At 46.6% G+C, this 19,422-nt stretch overlaps 1 protein-coding gene across 1 annotated transcript in view; it reads right to left on the minus strand.

The window, feature by feature from the left end:
• Positions 1 to 2,956: 2,956 nt before the first annotated feature.
• The window catches only part of OTC (ornithine transcarbamylase), a 40,051-nt gene continuing 23,585 nt past the window's right edge, over positions 2,957 to 19,422 (minus strand). Inside the window, exons 6-10 of the mRNA XM_032781893.1 lie at positions 10,827 to 10,949; positions 8,658 to 8,711; positions 8,428 to 8,577; positions 6,059 to 6,196; positions 2,957 to 3,902 (exon numbers count right to left, since the gene is read on the minus strand). Of these exons, the coding sequence (XP_032637784.1) occupies positions 3,843 to 3,902; positions 6,059 to 6,196; positions 8,428 to 8,577; positions 8,658 to 8,711; positions 10,827 to 10,949 (525 nt within the window). The 3' untranslated portion in view covers positions 2,957 to 3,842. The remainder of the gene's footprint in view (positions 3,903 to 6,058; positions 6,197 to 8,427; positions 8,578 to 8,657; positions 8,712 to 10,826; positions 10,950 to 19,422) is intronic.

The raw sequence follows: 19,422 nt of genomic DNA on the forward strand, positions 1-19,422 counted from the left end.
CTGAATGAAATGCTTCCTGTGAATCATGAAGTATCTATCTGTAACTTTGGGCAAGAACTAGAAAGACTGGGTTCTGTGTACATTAGGCAGCTAGTTGAATAGCCCTGGCCAAATAATTAAACAAGTTTTATTTTAATACATTAATCCACTGATTAATTTAATGATGGAAAAGAGCAGTAGAAAGAAGCCTTTCCTTTTGCACTTTGAGGCATCTCCCTGAAATTTTTCAAAGCTGAACCCTACTTATGGAAAATGAAACTAATCACAATCTCACCACATCCAGCTACCCAACATGAGCAGTTAACTCACAGTTCATTGTGTAGATCTTCATAATAGGATACTTTCTCTCAGTTTTGTAGTTAACCATACTGACATTTAAAGGATCATTGCTGGCATTTGGGTTAGCACCTATTGAAATGATTGGGGTGGTTCATGCTTCAGAGCTATTGGTTCAGTCTCTGTGCAAATTCAGGATGATATTGCTGCATCAGTTCCATTTCAGTCATGTCTTGTAGGTTTTCTTCACAACCATAACAGCTGGAGCATAGGAAAAGCATAGGAACACGCTGCCACAATGGGTATTCTTAGTAGGCCAGCTGAATCCTCTTCATTTTACTTAATTTACTTTTATTTTACTTCAGTTTAATTTAGCCAAATTCATTTCCAAAAAGCTCTCCTCAAGCTGCAAGCCCAAAATGGGGGTTAAGAGATGCACCACTTGACCAGCAATATAGCCTGAGTCCAGCGCACGCAGTGGATGTTTGATGTGCCTAGGGGAGGCTTATATGTCCTTGTGATGCTCACTTTGTTGGGTGTTCACCCCTAGAGCATCAGCAACTGGGGCTACAGGCCTGTCTTTTCGTGGCTATGTCTACACAGAAAAAGCTATATGCCACCTAGCCCACCTGCATCAGCTTGAATCCAGCTAGCACAAGTAACAAGAGCAGCGAAGGCAGAACAACGCAGGTGTAATGGTCCTCACTTGGGATCTGGTTGGGGAGCTTGGCCTAGTGGTCTTTGCCGCAACCCGACTGCCAAGGGGGTTGAGGGGATGGAAGCCCAGGCCCTCCCACTCCACCAGGCTCCATCCCAGGGTCCTTTGGGCTACCAGTAGTTTGGCAACTAAGGCTGCTTGAGGCTGTCCACCTCCCTCTCCTCCAGGGTCAGCTCAGTCCAAAGTCTTCCCCTGGTGGGGAAAGCCAAACCAAAAGAAGTAAGAGAGAGTTACCAATATCCAAGGTCACAGGATACTTCTCTCTCTGGGGTGAGTCCTCCCTCCCCACAGGGAGGGCCCCTTTGGGCAGTTATGTCAGAGCCTTTAGGCTTCCCTCGGCTCTGCTCTGCTGGATCTGTGGGCTGCAGGTCTGCTCCCCTCCAGCTCTGAGCAAATGAACTGAGCAAACTGCACCCTCTGCTGAATTGGTCCCTACAATATATTGTAATGAACTGGCTAGAGTGTATGTGCCCCTTTGGTCTCTAATGGAATCAGAACCACTTGACTATGTCATCATTAGGGTGACCAGACATCCTGTTTTTAAAGAGACAGTCCCATATTTAACCCCCCTGCAGGCGTCCCAACCTTTTCTTAAAAATGGGCAAATTGTCCCATATTTTCTGTCTCCTACACCATCAGTACTGGCCGGATCCCTGCTTGCTAGCCGCTCACTCACCAGTGGTGAATGGGGGGGTCCAGTGACCGATGATAGGGCTGGTGGCAAGGCAAAGATGCAGCACACTGGGCTGGCCGCTCGTCCTGCTGGTCTGTCAGCACAGCCCCTGTTGTGTGCCAGCTCTCAGCCAACCTGTTTCTGCCTGGCACTGGCTCTGTACTCCGAGCTGCGGTGGTTGGTGAGTGTGGGCAGGTAGCACGGCTGGTGCAATCACTAGGTGAATTAGAGCAGCGCCAGTGTGCTCAGTGGAGGAAAGCTGGGGCGGCTTCCCAGGTGGTGTTAGCTGCCTCGGAGGGGGCGGGGTTAGCTACCATGGATGGGGGGACTCCCTGGGCAGGGTTAGCTGCCACAGAGTGTTGTGGGGGGGTTCCCCGGGCGGGGTTAGCTGCGGAGGTAAGTAGCTGCTGCAGGGGGGTTCCCTGGGTGGCGGGGGAGTAGGGGCGGCTCCTCTGGTGTGAGGGGCGGGTGGCATGGTTAGCTGGCACGCCCGGTGGCAGTGGGCGAGTTAGCTGGGTGGCTGGTGTGCGCAGGTGGAAGTTTTGCCTAGGGCTCGCCAGCCCTGCCAGGCAGAGGCCCAGTGACCGTTACATGTCGCCTCTGGTCCACCCAATTAGCACCTTTAATGCCTCCCTTTCTCCTGTCTCCTCCTACTATCCCCCTTCATTTCTGCCCACCCCCACTCCCCCAGCCATGCTGGTCCTCCATATCGACCACAAGCAGGCATCCCGCTCCATCACTGTGCAGAGATCCAGCCACCTGGTTGATACCCAGCTCACCAAGAGAAACGGCCCACGGGTGGCAAGTGAACATCTGTTGGGGAAGGCTTAGTGCCAGCCCCCCCCTCTAACTGCGCCTGCCCTCTGAGATGCCTCCTGCTGGAGCCAAGAGGTGGCCCCAGGTCCCCCACGGCCACTCCCCCTCCTCCCCCCGTACATCCCCAGCCCCAGTACTGGGCAGGCAGCGCTGCTGAAGCCCCCCCAGCCCAGTGTGGTCCCAGCGCTGGGAGGATGGGTGGCACGGCGTGGTGTGGTCTTGAGCACTATGGTGCCCAGCCTTCCTGCCCCAGACTTTTGGCCTCAGAAGGTAGCAGCAGGAAGGAGGGGGCCTGGTGGAGCATGGGCAGGGCCACACTAGGCTGTTTGGGGACTTTCACATTTTTGAAAAATTCCAACTCGTCTAGGAGCTGGTTTAAAAAAAAAAAGAGAGAGAGAAATTTGGGAAAAGGTTTGAAAACATTTTGTGCAAAGTTTTCATTGAAATTTCAAAAATTCACAACCAACCTACAGTTGTCACAAACTTCTGTTTACTACCAAAAGGAATTAACTGTATGCACGCCACACGTCACTGCTAGATGAAACCTAGCAAACTCCTAACGTAAAGCAACATTCACTTAGGATCCCCTCACCTCTGCTTTTTGCCACAGACAGTATGAAAAAAATGGAAGACTTGCTTCATTGGCCAGAATTCTGTCCAGGTGGATGACGGAGTGGGGCGGGGAAGAATAGTGAGCCAATACTTCTTAGCCATCTTTCTTCTCCCATACCCAACCCTGTGGCAATCCCTCTGTGTGAACCACATCACTATTCTCCAGCTAGCCCTCAGGAATTTTCCTGTTTCCTCTACAGTCTCAAACCCAGATTGAGGTCGGGTTACAAGGTGGCCAGGGTGCAGCTAGGGAAATTGTACTAACAAGGGAACGTTGAGGTCCCAGAATATAGTAGGAAGGTGCTAGTTCTCTGTGCATGTGCCCCGAGATCAGCAAGAAAATCCAGCAGATTTAGGGGCAGCTGCACAGTGGTTATACAATAGATTTGGAAGTTTACAACACTAGTTCTACCACAACATACATAAACCACTGCTTATGACACTGCTGGATCCATTCGTTAAACTACAACTTCAGAAAACTTAAGAGACATGAATTGATACAAAAGCAACAGAACTTAAAACATCTAGGAAAAGCACTACTATTGCAATGCTGCGCTGTTTAATTTACATCGTCTCCAAAGTTTTCATGAGTGTAAAGCAATATTATACAGTTCAGCGGAGCCAACCTATGCAGTTTTATTTAAGGATTCATTCATTGCTTTGATCCTGTATGAAAGACAGCTATATATTTGCAGACCAGAATATTCTGCTGGTGAGGAATATTTTCTCTTGGCAGGAACCCAAGCATCAAAATGTAGGTTTTTGCAGCTGTGGTGAGTAATCTGTCAGCAGGGAAACCATGACAGCCTAGAGGGGGAGGGAAAAAAACCCAATCATGTTGGAAACAGATACTGCAAACAAAATAAACAGAGAAAAATATTTTTGAGTTCCAAGGCTTTGTGCTATAAACAATTTTTCCCAGCAGAAACTGTATGCTTAGATTTATTTTCTAGAATTTCCAATGGCGAAACATCAAAGAGTCTAAAAATTAGAGTGTTCTGTTTGTATTCAGTAGGTTTCCTCTGTGCACACCATACATGAATGCACAGTAGTGGAGGAGTTCAGAAAAACAATGCTAGAACCAATATCAATACTGGACCAAATCCTGAAGTCTTTTAAACTGAATTCTGCCTGCAGTTACTCTTGATCCGTGCTTGTGTATGTGGGAGCAAAATTTGACCCCCCGCCCCCCCATTGAAGACATGAGCAAAATTTCCATTGACATCAATAGGAGTTTTACATGAGTAAGGACCTCAAGATTTGACCCAGTTTAACCGCAGTTGTTGTTGCCCCATAAAATAGAAAACCCTGGCTGTATTGTGTGTCATGCAACTTTCTTGTGCTTCATACTTTCTGACAATTTTTAGGTATATCAACCGTAGAATGAGAGTATTGGAAAGTGACAATCAGAAGTAAGATTGTATCTCATCAGATTTGTTTTTGTCTACATATTTGTATACACAGACCCTGCACTTCTGTTCTTTATCTATTTTTGTCCAGGTATTACTCTAGCTTATATTGCCACAGTTTTACAGTAATATTTGATTGGAAAGGTGTGCTTAGAACAAGTACAAGTTCCTCTGAGAGTGCTGGTGACTCCATTTCTGTTTTCTCACTTCGGGGAGGTCGATGTTTGTCAGCATGACTGTTCTAAATCCTACAGTAAATAGTAGTTGTGAAAAATATGACACTGGCAGGAATATTGAGGATGGAGTTACAATTTGTGTTTAACGCTGAATATATTCTTGTAGCTCGCATGGTACACTTAGTGTTATCCAGGCCATAGCCCAATATGTAAGTAAAGAGCACATACTTTTACTTCAAAGGCTTCATTTTGCAATCTTTCTTCAAACAAAATTCCCACTACCTTCTGTGGCAGCTCTGATAGCCATCTCTGATGCCATCTACTATAAACATTTTTAAAAATTGTAGCCTCTATAGCACCATTCTTGGGATTAGTATTTGGAGTGTTTGAAAGAGGTGTATCTAAGGGATTGTCAACACTATTAAGGTTATAGCAGCATAGCTACGGTACCAGTGCCATAACCCTACAGTGCAGGCACACACTACAGTGACAGAAAGGTTCTTCCGTTGCAGTAGTAACTACACCTCCTCAAGCGATGGTAGCTAGGTCAATGGAAGCATCTGTATGCACTGGAAGTTTAGATCAGCATAGCCGCAGCACTCAGGGGTGTGGATTTTTTACACTTGAGTGCCAAAGGTGTGTCAACCTAAGTTTTACACGTAGACAAGGCTCAAGCTAATTGCTAGTGTAACTCAATGATTTCCATATAATAAATTGCAGTTAAAAGAGTAGATCTCACTCGATTAAAACAATCTGGGTCAAGTAGGAGCAGATTAAGATACAAACAGGAAAGAGTTGACATTTAACGCACTTAAGGGTGGGTTTTTGAAACATTTATATTAAGGCATGTGCTTTACTGGGGAGTCATGCTAAATCCAAATCTGGATTGAAGGGTAGAACAATAGTCAACTACTGCCTAACCCCAAACTCATGGGCGGCAGGTATCATAGGCAGGGATAGGCTGTGCCTCCCCAAACAGCCTAGCATGGCCCTGCTCACTCTCCACCCCCAGGCCAGGCCCCCTCTCTGAGATTCCCAGTGCCCTGGCTGGCCGTCTTGCCTCCTGTAGGGACTCAGAGTGGCTGGGACTGGGGCTGCTCCTCTCAGCATACTGGGACTGGGGGCACTGCCACCCCGTGCGCCGGGGCTGGCTGTGCTGCTGCCTGGAGCACTGGGGCTTGGGCCTCACCCCCCGACTGCCAGGAGTTGGGGCCGGGGTCTACTGTGGGGGTGCTCTGGGCTCCTGCAGGGGAGGGGGGCAGAAGGGGAGAGAAGAGGTTGGGCCTTGGGCACAAGGGGAGGGGCTGGGGACTAGTGTCCCCCAACACCTGGGTCACCGGCCACCCATGCCCAAACTGTTCTTATTTGCTTTTCATACCATAATTGTCCATTTTCTGTTTTCAGCCTCCTGGAAAACCAGTGATCGTGGAGAATAAAATACTTCATCATCAACTTCTTCTGGCTTTCTTGGTAAACAGTGTAAAAAAGTCCAGTCAGAGGCCGCTTGTTTTCCCATCTAGAGATAAAAAAGCATGAAAAAGTTGAGTGATGTGATGGTACATTAGCAAGATGTTTAAGTGGTGAGAAACTGGTTTGGGCCAGATTCTGATCTCATTTACACTTGGTGTGAACTCCAAGTAATTCCACTGACATCAGCACAGTTAGTCCAGATAGATACCAGTGGAAATGAAATAAGAATCCAGGGTGAAATCCTGGGTCCATTCAAGTCAATGGGAATTTTACCACTGATTTCAGTGGGGCCAGGATATCACCCCTAGACTTTTGTCTTTGAAAGGAGAGTCTGAATTATGGTGAAGCAGCAGGTCAATCAATAAGTACACTCTGGACAGTTACGCCACATGCCAGCAAAATATATGGACAATGGCAATAACTGCATATTAAGAGATGTATAAAAAGGCCTTGGTCAATTCTTTTGATATGAGTAACTCATAATACGTCAACCTAATAGATGAACAAAGGATTTCAAAAGGGGTCGGTGACCTTTCAGCAGTGGTGTGCCATGTGTTCATTTATTCACCCTAATTTAAGGTTTCGCGTGCCAGTAATACATTTTAACATTTTTAGAAGGTCTCTTTCTATAAGTCTATAATATATAACTAAACTATTGTTGCACGTAAAGTAAATAAAGTTTTTAAAATGTTTAAGAAGCTTCATTTAAAATTAAATTAAAATGCAGAGCCCCCAGACCGGTGGCCGGGACCCGGGCAGTGTGAGTGCCGCTGAAAATCAGCTCGCGTGCCGCCTTCAGCACACGTGCCATAGGTTGCCTACCCCTGGATTACAGCATTTTAAGCAAGTTGAGCCATGTCTTCTACTAGCATTCTGGGGACCTAGAGTTAAAATATGGTCAGTGAGATCACTGATGCTAACAGAGACTAAAATGTCATTATTTATATTCCAATCGTTATTATTTTCTTTCCATTTTCTCTAGAAGTTGTTGCTCTGATAAATATTTCAGCTAAATGGGTTTTTAAAGATATTTATTTAAAGCTTTGCCCATTTACAGATACATGCAAATCTGCCCAAAATGGTGCCTGGCCATGTTCTCTATGAATGGCAATACGCACATTATTGTGATTTAGCCTGAGAACCATTCAAAAGATCTTCTCTTGCAGTGTGGCTATAACAAGGTGGGCTGGGCTGGGAGGAACAAAAAGTTAAATACAGAGTCCTTGAGAAGGAGAAAGCAAAACCTTCCCTGTGTTTGTACCCCAGATTTGTGTGTCCAGTAAGGATCCATCCAGAAAGGCCAGATTGAAGGAGGAAGTTTGGCAGGGGAAGCCTCAGGTAACTCAGACAGCAATTGTGTTGGTTAGGGGGCTTTGCGTTGGTGTGGAGTGTACACCAATACTGTGACCCTTCCTCATAAGAGCTATCAAATGAATGATTTGACGGCATTGATCTTTAAAAATGGAATCTACAGAAGTGGACCAGAACAAATAAACTCAGTACTGCCAACCTCAGGAGATAAAAAATCATGAGTCTGACACCTCTTCTGCTGCCCCCAAAAAATCAGGAGATATTTTTTTTTTTAAAAATTATATTATGGTTTTTGGTCTTTTCTTTTGATTTTTGAACAATCCCCTGCCCATCCCCAGTGTGTTTGTGCATGGCCACTAGTGTTGTCCACTCTCCCAGATGTATTGAGTAAGGTGATTCTGGCTTCTGCTGCAGGAACTCTCACCCCTAATCTTCCCACTCTCTACCCAGCAATTAATCCTGTCCCCTTCCCCTCTCAGTTTTGCCCTCACTCAGCCCCTACTCCATCAGCCTCCACCCCCCTCAGTCCAGCCCACCCCACCCCTCAGCCTCAGCTCTGCTTCTCCTGGTGTTCTTCATTCCTTTTTCACAGACCTGCAGGGGTAGGGGTGGGGAAGGGGCTTCTTCCCTTACCAGGCTGGAGGGAGCAGCTCCTGGGACTCTTCACCCCCACCCCCCCGTACCCCTTCGCAGGCCAGGTACTGCAGGGGAGAGGAGTAGAGGCACATCCTGTCTGTGTTTCTTATGGGAGGAGGGAGCAGAGCTTCATGAGCTACTGGGCACTTTGCTCTCCCCTTCCCTCCCCCGTGAGAACAGCAAGGGAAGGGGAGAGACTCAGTCAGCTTCTGTCAGGGCTGAACTTTACAAGCAGGGAGAAGCTTCTTGCATCATGGCAAGACCACTCCAAAGCCCTCTGAAACCCCATTACTCACAAAGCATTCACAAGAGCTGGAACTTGATCTTTACCTGCATTGTGATCTGGTAACCTTGGAAAGCCTTCGTTCGCTCTGCCTTCTCCTTTTCTTGTCCCATGCTTATCCATGTGTCTGTAACTAGGACATTGGTTCCACTTGCAGCTTCCAAGGGATCAGTCGTGAAAAACAATTCGGTGCTATACTAATGTGAGTAAACCAAGGGAGGTCAGACAACTTCATTCAAAACATAAAGTAAACCATATTTAACATATTGGCTCATACCTCTTTAGAGTACTCTTCAGCTACCTTAACTATGTTGGGGTCCGGTTCAAAGCCCTGTCAAAAAGATGATAACATTACAATCCACATTTACATTATTATTTTATTGAGTGGTTGGAAAAACTTTGATGGAACAATTTCCCATGGGAGAATGCTATTCTGTCAAAATCAAAATGCTCCACAAAACTGCATCGACTTTTACTGAAATTTAATTTTGGAGAAAAACTGGAAAAAAGTGTGTTGGAATTCCCTTTGAGAACTCTTTCCACCTGGCCTCCCAAGAACTCTGTTCTACTCCAGACTTTGTCATTCAGATATTTTTACTTGGCATACAGAAATGCAAAGCTGAGTTGATCAGACTCAAAGGCAAAGGGTGCATAGGGCATACCACACACTCAAAATTACCCAACAAACCACTTCCTTTATATACAGTTACACATTACATTGCATTTACTTGCATTACACTTTTTGAGATTGGTTTGGTTACGTTGCATATTCTGTCCATATATTGTTATTCTTGTTCCTAGTAAATGGTTCTTCCTCTTATCTTAGCTGGCTCAGACATTCTGTCTTTTTAGCCTACTGACCTATTTACTTATCTTATTTAGCACAAATGTTCTGTTTTCAGCCTAATGATCTCTTTAGTGCCCTAATCCTATCCTCCAAGAAATGTTGAGATCTTCTTCCAGGAGTTAGTTACTCATGCTAGGCCAGGCCTCATCAACAAGGTGTTCCAACAATGTTAAAACATTCTATTCTGACACTTTTGAAACAGATTTATTTCAATTTTTCATTTTGAAATAACTTTGTCTTGATTTTTTTATTCTGTATTATTCTATATGTTATCAGATTTTTAAGTCAAAATTAAAACAGAACAATTTTGTCTAAATGAAACATTTCAGTCAATATAAAGTAAGGAGTTCTTTGTAATTTTCCTTTCCAGAGAATTTTGAAACTTTCAAGTTTCATTCCAATTTGGAACAAAATGAAATTTTGAATTCTTTTGGGAAGCCCAATGTCCATCCCCTGCACAATTCTATTATTTATATTTAAGTAGGTGCTGAAAGGCTCCAGTCAGGATCAGAACCTTATTAAGTAGAATGCTGCACAAACACATTGTAGAAGGGCAGTCCCTGCCCCAGTGAGTCATTTTACATTTTAATTATTTACATATATAAGCAAATCTATGTAAAAAGTCTACCAAACAAAACATGCGTATCCATTGAGATTAAGGCAACTATGATACCAAATAGCAAAGGTCAGGAGATTTATAGTCCAGCTTGACACTCTCTTCCTCTGAATCTGCTGTGCCTAAGCCAGTGTTTCTGAACTGATTAATCAGAAAGGAAATCAGGGGCATCATGAGATGTTGAAAATTTTATTATAATCTAATGCAAAGAAAATCTCGCTCCTCCACTCCCCACACATCCTTACCCTTCAAGGGAAGTATTCTCTGTCAGCCTTTCAGGATACACACAAATAAATTATATTGGCTTAGCATTGTTCTCATGGATATACTTTATGGTAAATATAAAGTGGTTTGGTGTTTGTTTGTTTACTTTGAATAAGTGGTTGCCAACTTGAAAAGGTTGTGAAACACTGGTTTAGCCTATGTGCTATTGTAATCCACACACTGTCTGGGTGTGGTGTTCTGTCCCATCTAGTGGCACCAAGACCATTTAGAGAGAATTAAATGAGTCTGGTCTACAGCCTTAGTTAAGAGGCAGTCGGCTTTCTGATTATGCTGTAGAGACTCATGCACTAAGCTCCAAAAGTCCCAGGTTCAATCCCCCCACCGACGAGTGAGGTCCATTGGTGTTACACTACATCTTCCTGGGGATCTCCTTAAATCAAAATACTGAGACTCAATAGTGAAGCACATAAATGGGGTTCTTTGTTAGACTGTAAGCAATGTGGGGTAGAGATCTTATCTCTGTCTTTGCATGAAACTGCGCTTTAGCCCATCTAGAAATAAATAATAATTCATCATGTTTTCACTGTGGGCTACATTGTGGTGGCACAAGGAGGGGGGAGGAACCTCTTCACGCTTGCGTGGCCTGTGTACAGGCTTAGCCAGATTCACAGCTTCTGGGAGGTATGCAAGTGTCTGAGAATAGAACGTGAGCCTTAGGTAGTTTTACTTCCCTTCCTCCCAGTGCAGGACTCTCTTACCTTTGGAGTAGCAACACGCAGATGCATCCCAAATTTAGCAGCACTCATCAGGATGGAATTCAGGACATTGTTTCCATCACCAATCCAGCTTATTGTGAGCCCCTTCAGATAGCCATAGTGTTCCTGACAAACAAATAACAGTACCACAGTGAGGATTTTGGAGATTCGGTAAACAAGTGGCAATAGGTGCCAGGAGTGGTGACAACACGAGGCTGAGTCAGTGTAACTTTGCCACCTTCAGTTATGAGTAGCTGTCTTGTGTGGAGCATTGCTTTGATCAAACCTGTAGCAGTCACAGAAACAAGCAATAAGACTTTGCAAAGCTGAGCAGAAAAAAAAGCATCCTACAGCTGAACTTAAATCCAAGAAAAGACAACTGAATGAATGTACCCCCTTGCCTTACACCAGCAGTTCTCAAACTCTGGATTAGGACCCCAAAGTGGGTCATGACCCCATTTTAATGAGGTCACTGGGGCTGGCATTAGACTTCCTGGGGCCAGGGCCGGCTCCAGGGCCCAGCACACCAAGGGCGTGCTTGGGGTGGCATGCCACAGGGGGCGCTCTGCCGGTTGCCGGGAGGGCAGCAGGCGGCTCCGGTGGACCTCCGGCAGGCGTGCCTACAGAGGGTCCACTGGTTCCGCGGCTCCGGTCAAGCATCCGCAGGCACGCCTGCTGGAGGTCCACTGGAGCCACGGGACCGGCGAGTGGCAGAGCACTCCCCGCGGCGTGCCACTGTGCTTGGGGCAGCGAAATGGCTAAAACCGGCCCTGCCTGGGGCCCAGGAGCCCAAAGCCAAAGCCTGAGCCCCACTGCCTGGGGCGAAAGCAAAGAGCTTCAGCCCTGAGCAGCGGGGCTCAGGCTTTGGCTTCAGCACTAGGCGATGGGGCTCAGATTCCAGGTCTCAAGCACAGGACTGAAGCCTGTGGGCTTCTGCTTGGCCCCCTGGGTTGTGTAGTAATTTTTGTTTTCAGAAGGAGGTCACGGTGCAGTGAAGTTTGAGAACCCCTTCTTACACTATAGCAGAGTGTTATTGATTCACCTTGACAAACTTTGATTGTAGAATTTTCGTAGCAGGAATATATATCTCTATCAAAAGGTAAAGGGCAGGATTTTCAAAAGCTCTTAGATGATTTACAAAAAGAAGTTGTATTGAAAGCCAAGAAGAATTGTGCTCCTATGATACTTAGATGCTTTGAAAATCCCACTCCAAGTCTATTGGGATTCAAGTGGGGTGAAATTCCTATTTCTATTTTTAGCTTTGCTAAAACTTTTGATACATATGCAAACATCAATATTTTAAAACCAGCTATGGGCATTCACTGTTAGGCCTGGTCTGCACTGAGGATTTACCTCAGTTACGGTCATTGGTGTAGCTGCAACAGTAAACATTTGTATAGTTAAGGAAAGCCACATTTAGCAGTGGTAAAGGTTTCAAACTGGGGTAAATGCCACAAATACAGAGTCTAGTGGCACCTTAAAGACTAACAGATTTATTTGAGCATAAGCTTTCGTGGGTAAAAAACCCACCTCTTCAGATGCATGTAATTTTCACTCCATGCATCTGAAGAAGTGGGTTTTTTTACCCACAAAAGCTTATGCCCAAATAAATCTGTTAGTCTTTAAGGTGCCACCGGACTCCTCATTGTTTTTATGGATACACACTAACTTGGCTACCCCTCAGATACTTGACACCAGTACAAACAGTGGCTTTGCCTGTTTACACTTGGGGTTTGTACCAGGGCAGCTATACCAGTAGCTGGCCCTTAATGGCTGAAAATGTGGGCAACTACTCAGTATAGGCAAGACCCAAGAAGGAGCAATTGGAAATGAGCTCCATTTCTCTGCTGATCAGACCAGTTGAAGGTCCTTTTCAAAAAGGAGCTCGTTTAAAATAAGCATATCTAGATGTACCACAGTAACTACTGGGCAAGGCGCTTATATGTTCACCTTTTTCCCTGGGCCCCCAATATGGCTGAGAAGACTTGACACATGATCTAGAGCCCTTCATCCCTAGGTCACCAGTTCAGGCCCAGCTCGCTGTTGCATTGCTGCAGCCAAAAGGCCTTGCCACTGAACAATTGTTTCAGTCATTAAATTAAAAGACTTAGGGCTTGGCACAGTGGACAAGCATCCAAGAGGACAATCTCAGCAGAGATCACAGGGGCCTGTCTCTCCCACAGATGGCCTTTCCAAAGCAAATTTTTGTGGACTTGCTCCAGGGCAAAAATATCATAATTTCTGCCAGTGACCACAGTTTTCTGGGTCAAAAAATAGCAACATTTGGGATATTTAATGTAATTCATAGAAAAGTACTTGAGAGCCAATTTCTGGTGCCTGGCGTCACCTCTGGCCCCATATTGTCCTTTGGGGGACTTCACAAATCCTCAGTAGTAAGCCCAGCATTGTCAATTCTGTTTGTCTTTGTAGCTGGCAGGCAATTGCATCTCCTCCAAGCACAGCTACAACCATTTCACCAGCTGGAGTCATAATGCAAATAACTCCTATGCAGAGCAATGGCTGAAAGGATGTTTCTGGCATACTATTAGGTGTTTACAAAAGAACAGGATAGGACTTGGTGGATACAGAGTATTGGAGAGTAACGGCTGGACAGATTTTCCAGCATCCCCAAAAGCTCCATTGTATCCCATCCTAGTGGGGTCCTTGGGGGAGGCCATGCCAAGCCTATAATTTCAGGGGTTAATTCTTATCTAGGGTACAGCAGCAGCAGGATGGAAGTACCAACTGGGAGCTAATTAGTTGCAACTGAGCCTGTTTGGGCTCATTACTTTAAAACAGAAGTTACAAATTGTAGTGTGTGAGGCACTTGCTGGTGGGCCATGGAAAGCTGGCCATTCCTATGGTGCCAGCAGCTTGTTATTTCCAGATGCTAAACTGCATTAAAAGAAGCAAACATATATTAAATACTTTCCCATGTGAGGTTCCCATGTAGCCAGTTTGCCAAAGAGATACTATGGGATGGCAAATAGGAGTGGAGATGGTCCACACAGCCATCTTTATATTAAAATGTGGCCCATGCTTAAACATTGAGAAATGCAGCCTTACAAGATGGTTGTGAGACACAATGGGGTTGTGCTGACCCAAACCCAGAGGAAAGGAGCTCCGAGGAAGCTTAGGAGCTACCCTATATGGTTTGTACTTCTCCTTTTCCTATTTTAGAGGTCACTGCTTGCTTGTAAAACTGGACAGAAGGAATACAGCGAGAGACTTTTGCTGTAATGGTAACAATCTAGGTTAAACCAGAACCATGACAGCGAAGCCAGAGAGAGTGACACGTTCATACCTGAACCTCAGGTGACTCTTCTCCTGTCATTCTGCCCCCAACCCTAGTACGCTGCCTTAAGTATTTTATCCAGTCGGCTAAGATTGCGCTACAGTTTCTCTTTACATTTTAGGCATGACAACCAAGTATTTTGGTTTTTAGTAAAATCAGAAAAACTGAATGTTCTTAAAGTCTGGAGCCCTTTTCCCCCACATGATTGCCTCCTGTTGGCAGTCTGGGAGTGCTCTGAAATGCAACAAAACTTGGCTTCTGCTCTTTACTGAAAGACTCATCTAAATGATTAAAGTTGCCCATGCAATCTATTTCTTTTCATGTCGATACTTAGTTTCCAGGTTTCATTCAGTCCCTACCCTGGCCTGCAGTTTATCAGAAAATTTCAGAAAAAACACAAATTGAAATAAGCTTGCTTATTTTAAAGAAGACCAGACTGCAAGCCTCTCCTTCTGAAAGTGGAAGAGGCTAGTTTAGTTAATTAGTAAGTTTCAGGTCTAACTCATCATCTGATCTTATTTCTAGCCAACCACAAAATGTGACACCAGCTTGAGTTGATACTGTAAATTATTGACAATATTAACCATACAGGATTCAATTATAGCATGCATTTGAATAATGAGTCAATATTTTGGCATAATTTAAATAGTAAATCCAGGGGGGTAGCCAGAAAAGATATTTGCACAGGAGGTAGCGTGGTTTGATGAATAGTGCTTCAGAGTGGAAGTGAAGAGACCTGTCTTCTATTCCTGGCTCTGCCACTGACGTGCTGTGACACCCTGGGCTGGTCACTTCACCTCTGTTTCCCATCTTGTCTATTTAAATTGTAAAGTCTCCAGGGCAGGGACTGTCTTTTACTATTTGTATGTACCACACCTAGAACAATAGGGACCTGGTTTTGTTGGGATCTCTAGGCAGGGGCAGCTCCAGGTCCCAGCACTCCAAGCACGTGCTTGGGGCGGCATGCCGCTGGGGGCGCTCTGCCAGTCACCGGGAGGGTGGCAGGCAGGGTGCCTCTGGTGGCATGCCTGCAGGAGGTCCACCAGAGCCACGGGACCAGCGGACTCTCTGTAGGCAAGCCTGCGGGAGGTCCACCAGAGCCATGGGACCAGCGGACCCTCTGCAGGCATGCTTGCGGGAGGTCCACTGGAGCCACGAGACCAGCGAGCAGCAGAGCGCCCCCCGTGGCATGACACTGTGCTTGGGGTGGCGAAATGTCTAGAGCCGCCCCTGTCTCTAGGTGCTACCATAATATAAGCACTCATCATTTGATAGATCTATCAGTGGCTATTAGCCAGGATGGGCAGGGATGATGTCCCTCTAGCCTCTGTTTGCCAGAAGCTGGGAATGGGAGATGGGGGTGGATCACTTGATGATTACCTATTTTGTTCATGCCCTCTGGGGCACCTGGCACTGGCCACTGACAGAAGACAAGATACTGGGATATATGGACCTTTGGTTTGACCCTGCACAGCCCTTCTTATGTTTTTATGAAGTGATTGACAAAAATCTCAGTTTGGGTTCTGTGGGCCACATAGTTTATGGCAAAAGAAGCTAACTGGGACCATATGGCAGCTGTCTTTGCTTTGCGCTACAGTGCAACAACTCATGCTATTGAAAATACTTAAAAAGGAGCTTCTCATAAAGTCTACAACAACAAAGGTATAGAAAACTAAAAGGGGGAGAAGGACCATGTTATGTAAGGTTCTGAAAGAAAACAAAGTCAAAACTAGGAAGATAGTAGAGTGATAACAAACAAAAATTAAAAAGCAGCATGGTATTTGTATTTCCTAACGTGTCCAGCATTCACTATCTATGAGGATGGAGCAGTCACTCAGCAATGGCAGAAACAGACAAGCAGACTCCGAAATCTGTCAGCTGTACTTGATATTGAAATTCCAAGTTTCACTTCTGCTACTCTGTGGACAAAGAGGTCAATGACATTTATGTATCTGGTCAACTAACCAGCTAGCAAAGGTGAGGATCGCCTTGAGAAAGAGTGAGCTTTGTGCCTGACCACCTCTCTCCAAAAAGGATTGAGGTATAGGAAACATTTAACTTCAGATGAGAGAGATAAAAACAAGTGAGGCATTGACAAACTGACCCACACACATCAGCTGATATGGACAGAGAGATCAAGATCTAAATTGTGCAAAATTGTTCATCAGTCAAGCTTCACAGAACAACCCTTAATAAGCCAGAACTTATATTTAAGAGTGTTAAGCATTGGCTGAACTATGGAAGTGACAATCATGGGCCTTAAGCATGAAAGAGAATGGAAAACCTGTGTGTACGCTAAAGGCATGCAAGCCGATAGTCCTAAAAGGCCAGGTTTCAAGAACACCCAAAATTGGGTCTCAAAACACTTGCAGAAGATCTGGTGGGTCATAACTATACCTAGGAGCAGTGGTGAGCTCCAGCCGGTTTGCACCAGTTCACAGGAACCGGTTGTTAAATTTAGAAACCTGTTTAGAACCGGTTGTTCCAAGACAACCGGTTCTAAAAAGCTTTTAAATGTAACAAAGGCTCGGGCAGCTGTCCATTGGGCCCCGGGCCCCAGCTCACCTCCCTCTCTCCCCTGAATGCTCTGCCCTCCTTCTCCTCCCCCTCCCCTGCTTCCCGTGAATCAGAAGTTTGTGGGAAGCCTGAAACAAGAGACAGGCAAGTAAGCGTCCGGGGGGCGTGATGGCATGCGCGCAGCCCAGTCCGGCTACCCCTGGCCCCAGCTGAGCGCCTCAGCCCGGTCCCAGCCAAGCACCCCTGGCTCGGGCTGGTCCCAGCCGAGCGGCTCTGGCCCGACCTGGGGAGTCGGATATTGCGGCTCTGGTCCCGGTGCTGGCTGAGTGGCTCCAGCCTGATCTGGCCCAGGGAGTCGGATCCTGGGGTGCTGGTCCCAGGGTCAGCTGAGCGGCTCCGTCCCTGCCCAGGGAGTCGGGCCCCAGGGCACCAGTCGCGGTCCCGGCACAGCGGACCCAGTCCCAGCCCCAGCCAGTGTGGTGAGGGGGTGTTCGGTGGGTTGTGGGGGGATGGATAGGGGTTGGGGCGGTCAGAGGGCAGGGAACAGGGGAATTGAATGGGGGCAAGGGTCCCGGGGGGCAGTCAGGAAGGAGCAGGGGTTGGATGAGGTGGTGGGGGGAGTCAGGGACAGAGAGAAGGGGTGGTTGGATGGGGCAGGGGTCTCAGGGGGCCATCAAGAATGAGAGGAGGGGTTGGATGGGGCTGCAAGGGGCAGTCAGGGGACAGGGAAAGGGGGGATGGGTCAGAGGTCCCGGGGAGGGGTGTCAAGGAAAGTGGGGGATTGGATGGGGCACGACCCCCAGGGGGGGCACAACCCCCTCGTGAGGTGAGGTGGAGGGAAACTGTTGTTAATATTTTGGCAGCTCATCACTGCTTAGGAGGATACTCAGCTCACCAACTGATTGGAAAAGAAGGTCATAGTTGTGGCAAGAAAAAAAACACTTCATTGCACAATGCGTATTCTAGGTGACAGAGTTAAAGCTGAGCACTGGAAAAGGGAAAGCTATCTCACGGAGTCAATGTGTGAGAACTCCAGGTTAGTCAGGCAATGGCTACAGAGTAAGAAGACACTGAATCGGAGGCATCTGAACACAGTCTTCATGACTGGAGAGCAACTCAGCCTGTCAGAAATGCAGTGCTCTGTACACAGGACAGGAATAGAGAAAGCTCTGAAAGTAAACAAGAAGCATTTTCTGGAGTATATGTGCGTAAATGAATATAGCAAAAGTGTAAAAAAGAAGAACAAATTAATTGGATTTATAACAGAGAAGCATAAAATGATGTTAAAGCATGCAGAGATTTGGGGAAAATGGAGATCCACTGGCACACACAGAAAAAAGAAAAGTCAGTCCTCTGTTGGAGGAATTCTGATGGCATACTGACAAAGGAGAAATTGCAGAAAAATATTTATAAAGCTGAGGTAATAGATGTTATTAAAGAAAAAACCTTCCTGAAGTTAGACTTGTTTAGATACACACTTACTTTAATGTTTCTTTGTTTCTATTGCATTTTGCATGTACATCTGTCCAACAAATTTCATATGTACTCAGCCTATCAATTCAGATCTCACAAAAATGCCATTTTAGCTGATTTTAAAAATAACTAGGAGCATGCTCGGTGTGATATCCTACCGCTATTCTTGGAACTGGTGAAATTCATGGAATTATTAAAATACTGTTTTTTGCAACTAAAACATGGTACACAATATGCCAATATGTTCCCCGCTACTGTATGGTGCATGAGAGAACAAAACCAAGGAAATTCCACAGCAGAAGTGCCAGAAAGAGAGGAAAAGAGGCTATGTGGGTAGCCACCACCAATAGTCTGTAGGTGAGATTTTTATCCATGCTCCGCCTCTTTTACTCTGGGTAAAAGGGCCAGAGCAATATAAGGGGAGGAGGCCAAAAGTCCCCGGTCTGGCTGGGGGAAGATTCACCTGGCACAGGCAGTGTGGGAGACAGTGGTGAGTCTGCCTTCTGAAGAACCCCTTGCAAACCTTAGCATGGAGGAAGTGGTGGAGAGGTTGGGGGTTGGCAGGGGTGTATCAAGGTGGGTCTACATTTTGGGCAGCCCAGTAAAGGTGAAGTAACATAAACAGGCCTCCAGACTTGTCTAAATGTGGATGGATGCAGAACAGTCCCGAATCAGAAGTACTAAAGTGGCTTAGCTCACACTCCCCGTAGGCTGCAAGCTGTGTACTCCACCGCTTAGAGGCAAAACACAAAATCTCATCTCATCTATCTACCTCTAACCAGGGGTGGGCAAACTTTTTGCCCTGAGCGCCACACTGGGGTTGCAAACTGTATGGAGGGCCCAGTAGATAAGGCTGTGCCCCCCAAACAGCCCCTTCCCACTTCCCACCCCCTCACTGCCCCCCGCAGAACCTCCAACCCATCCAACTGCCCCTGCTCCTTGTCCCCTAACTGCCCCCTACCGGGACCCCCGCCCCTAACCACCCCCCGAGGCTCCAGCCCCTATCCAATCCCTCTGCTCCCAGTCACCCGATCCCTATCCACACCCCCCGCCCAGCCTTCCAGGACCGCACGCCTATCCAACCCCCCCATTCCCCATCCCCTGACTGCCCCCCACCCGAACCTCCACCCCATCCGACCGTTCTCTGTCCCCGACCACCACTCGGGACGCCATGGCCAGGGGAGGGGCACCGTTCCCTGAGCCCCTATCCAATCCCTCTGCTCCCAGTCACCCGATCCCTATCCACACCCCCCGCCCAGCCTTCCAGGACCGCACGCCTATCCAACCCCCCCATTCCCCATCCCCTGACTGCCC

Source organism: Chelonoidis abingdonii, chromosome 1 (assembly GCF_003597395.2).
Source record: "Chelonoidis abingdonii isolate Lonesome George chromosome 1, CheloAbing_2.0, whole genome shotgun sequence".
NCBI classification, from domain to species: Eukaryota; Metazoa; Chordata; order Testudines; family Testudinidae; genus Chelonoidis; species Chelonoidis abingdonii.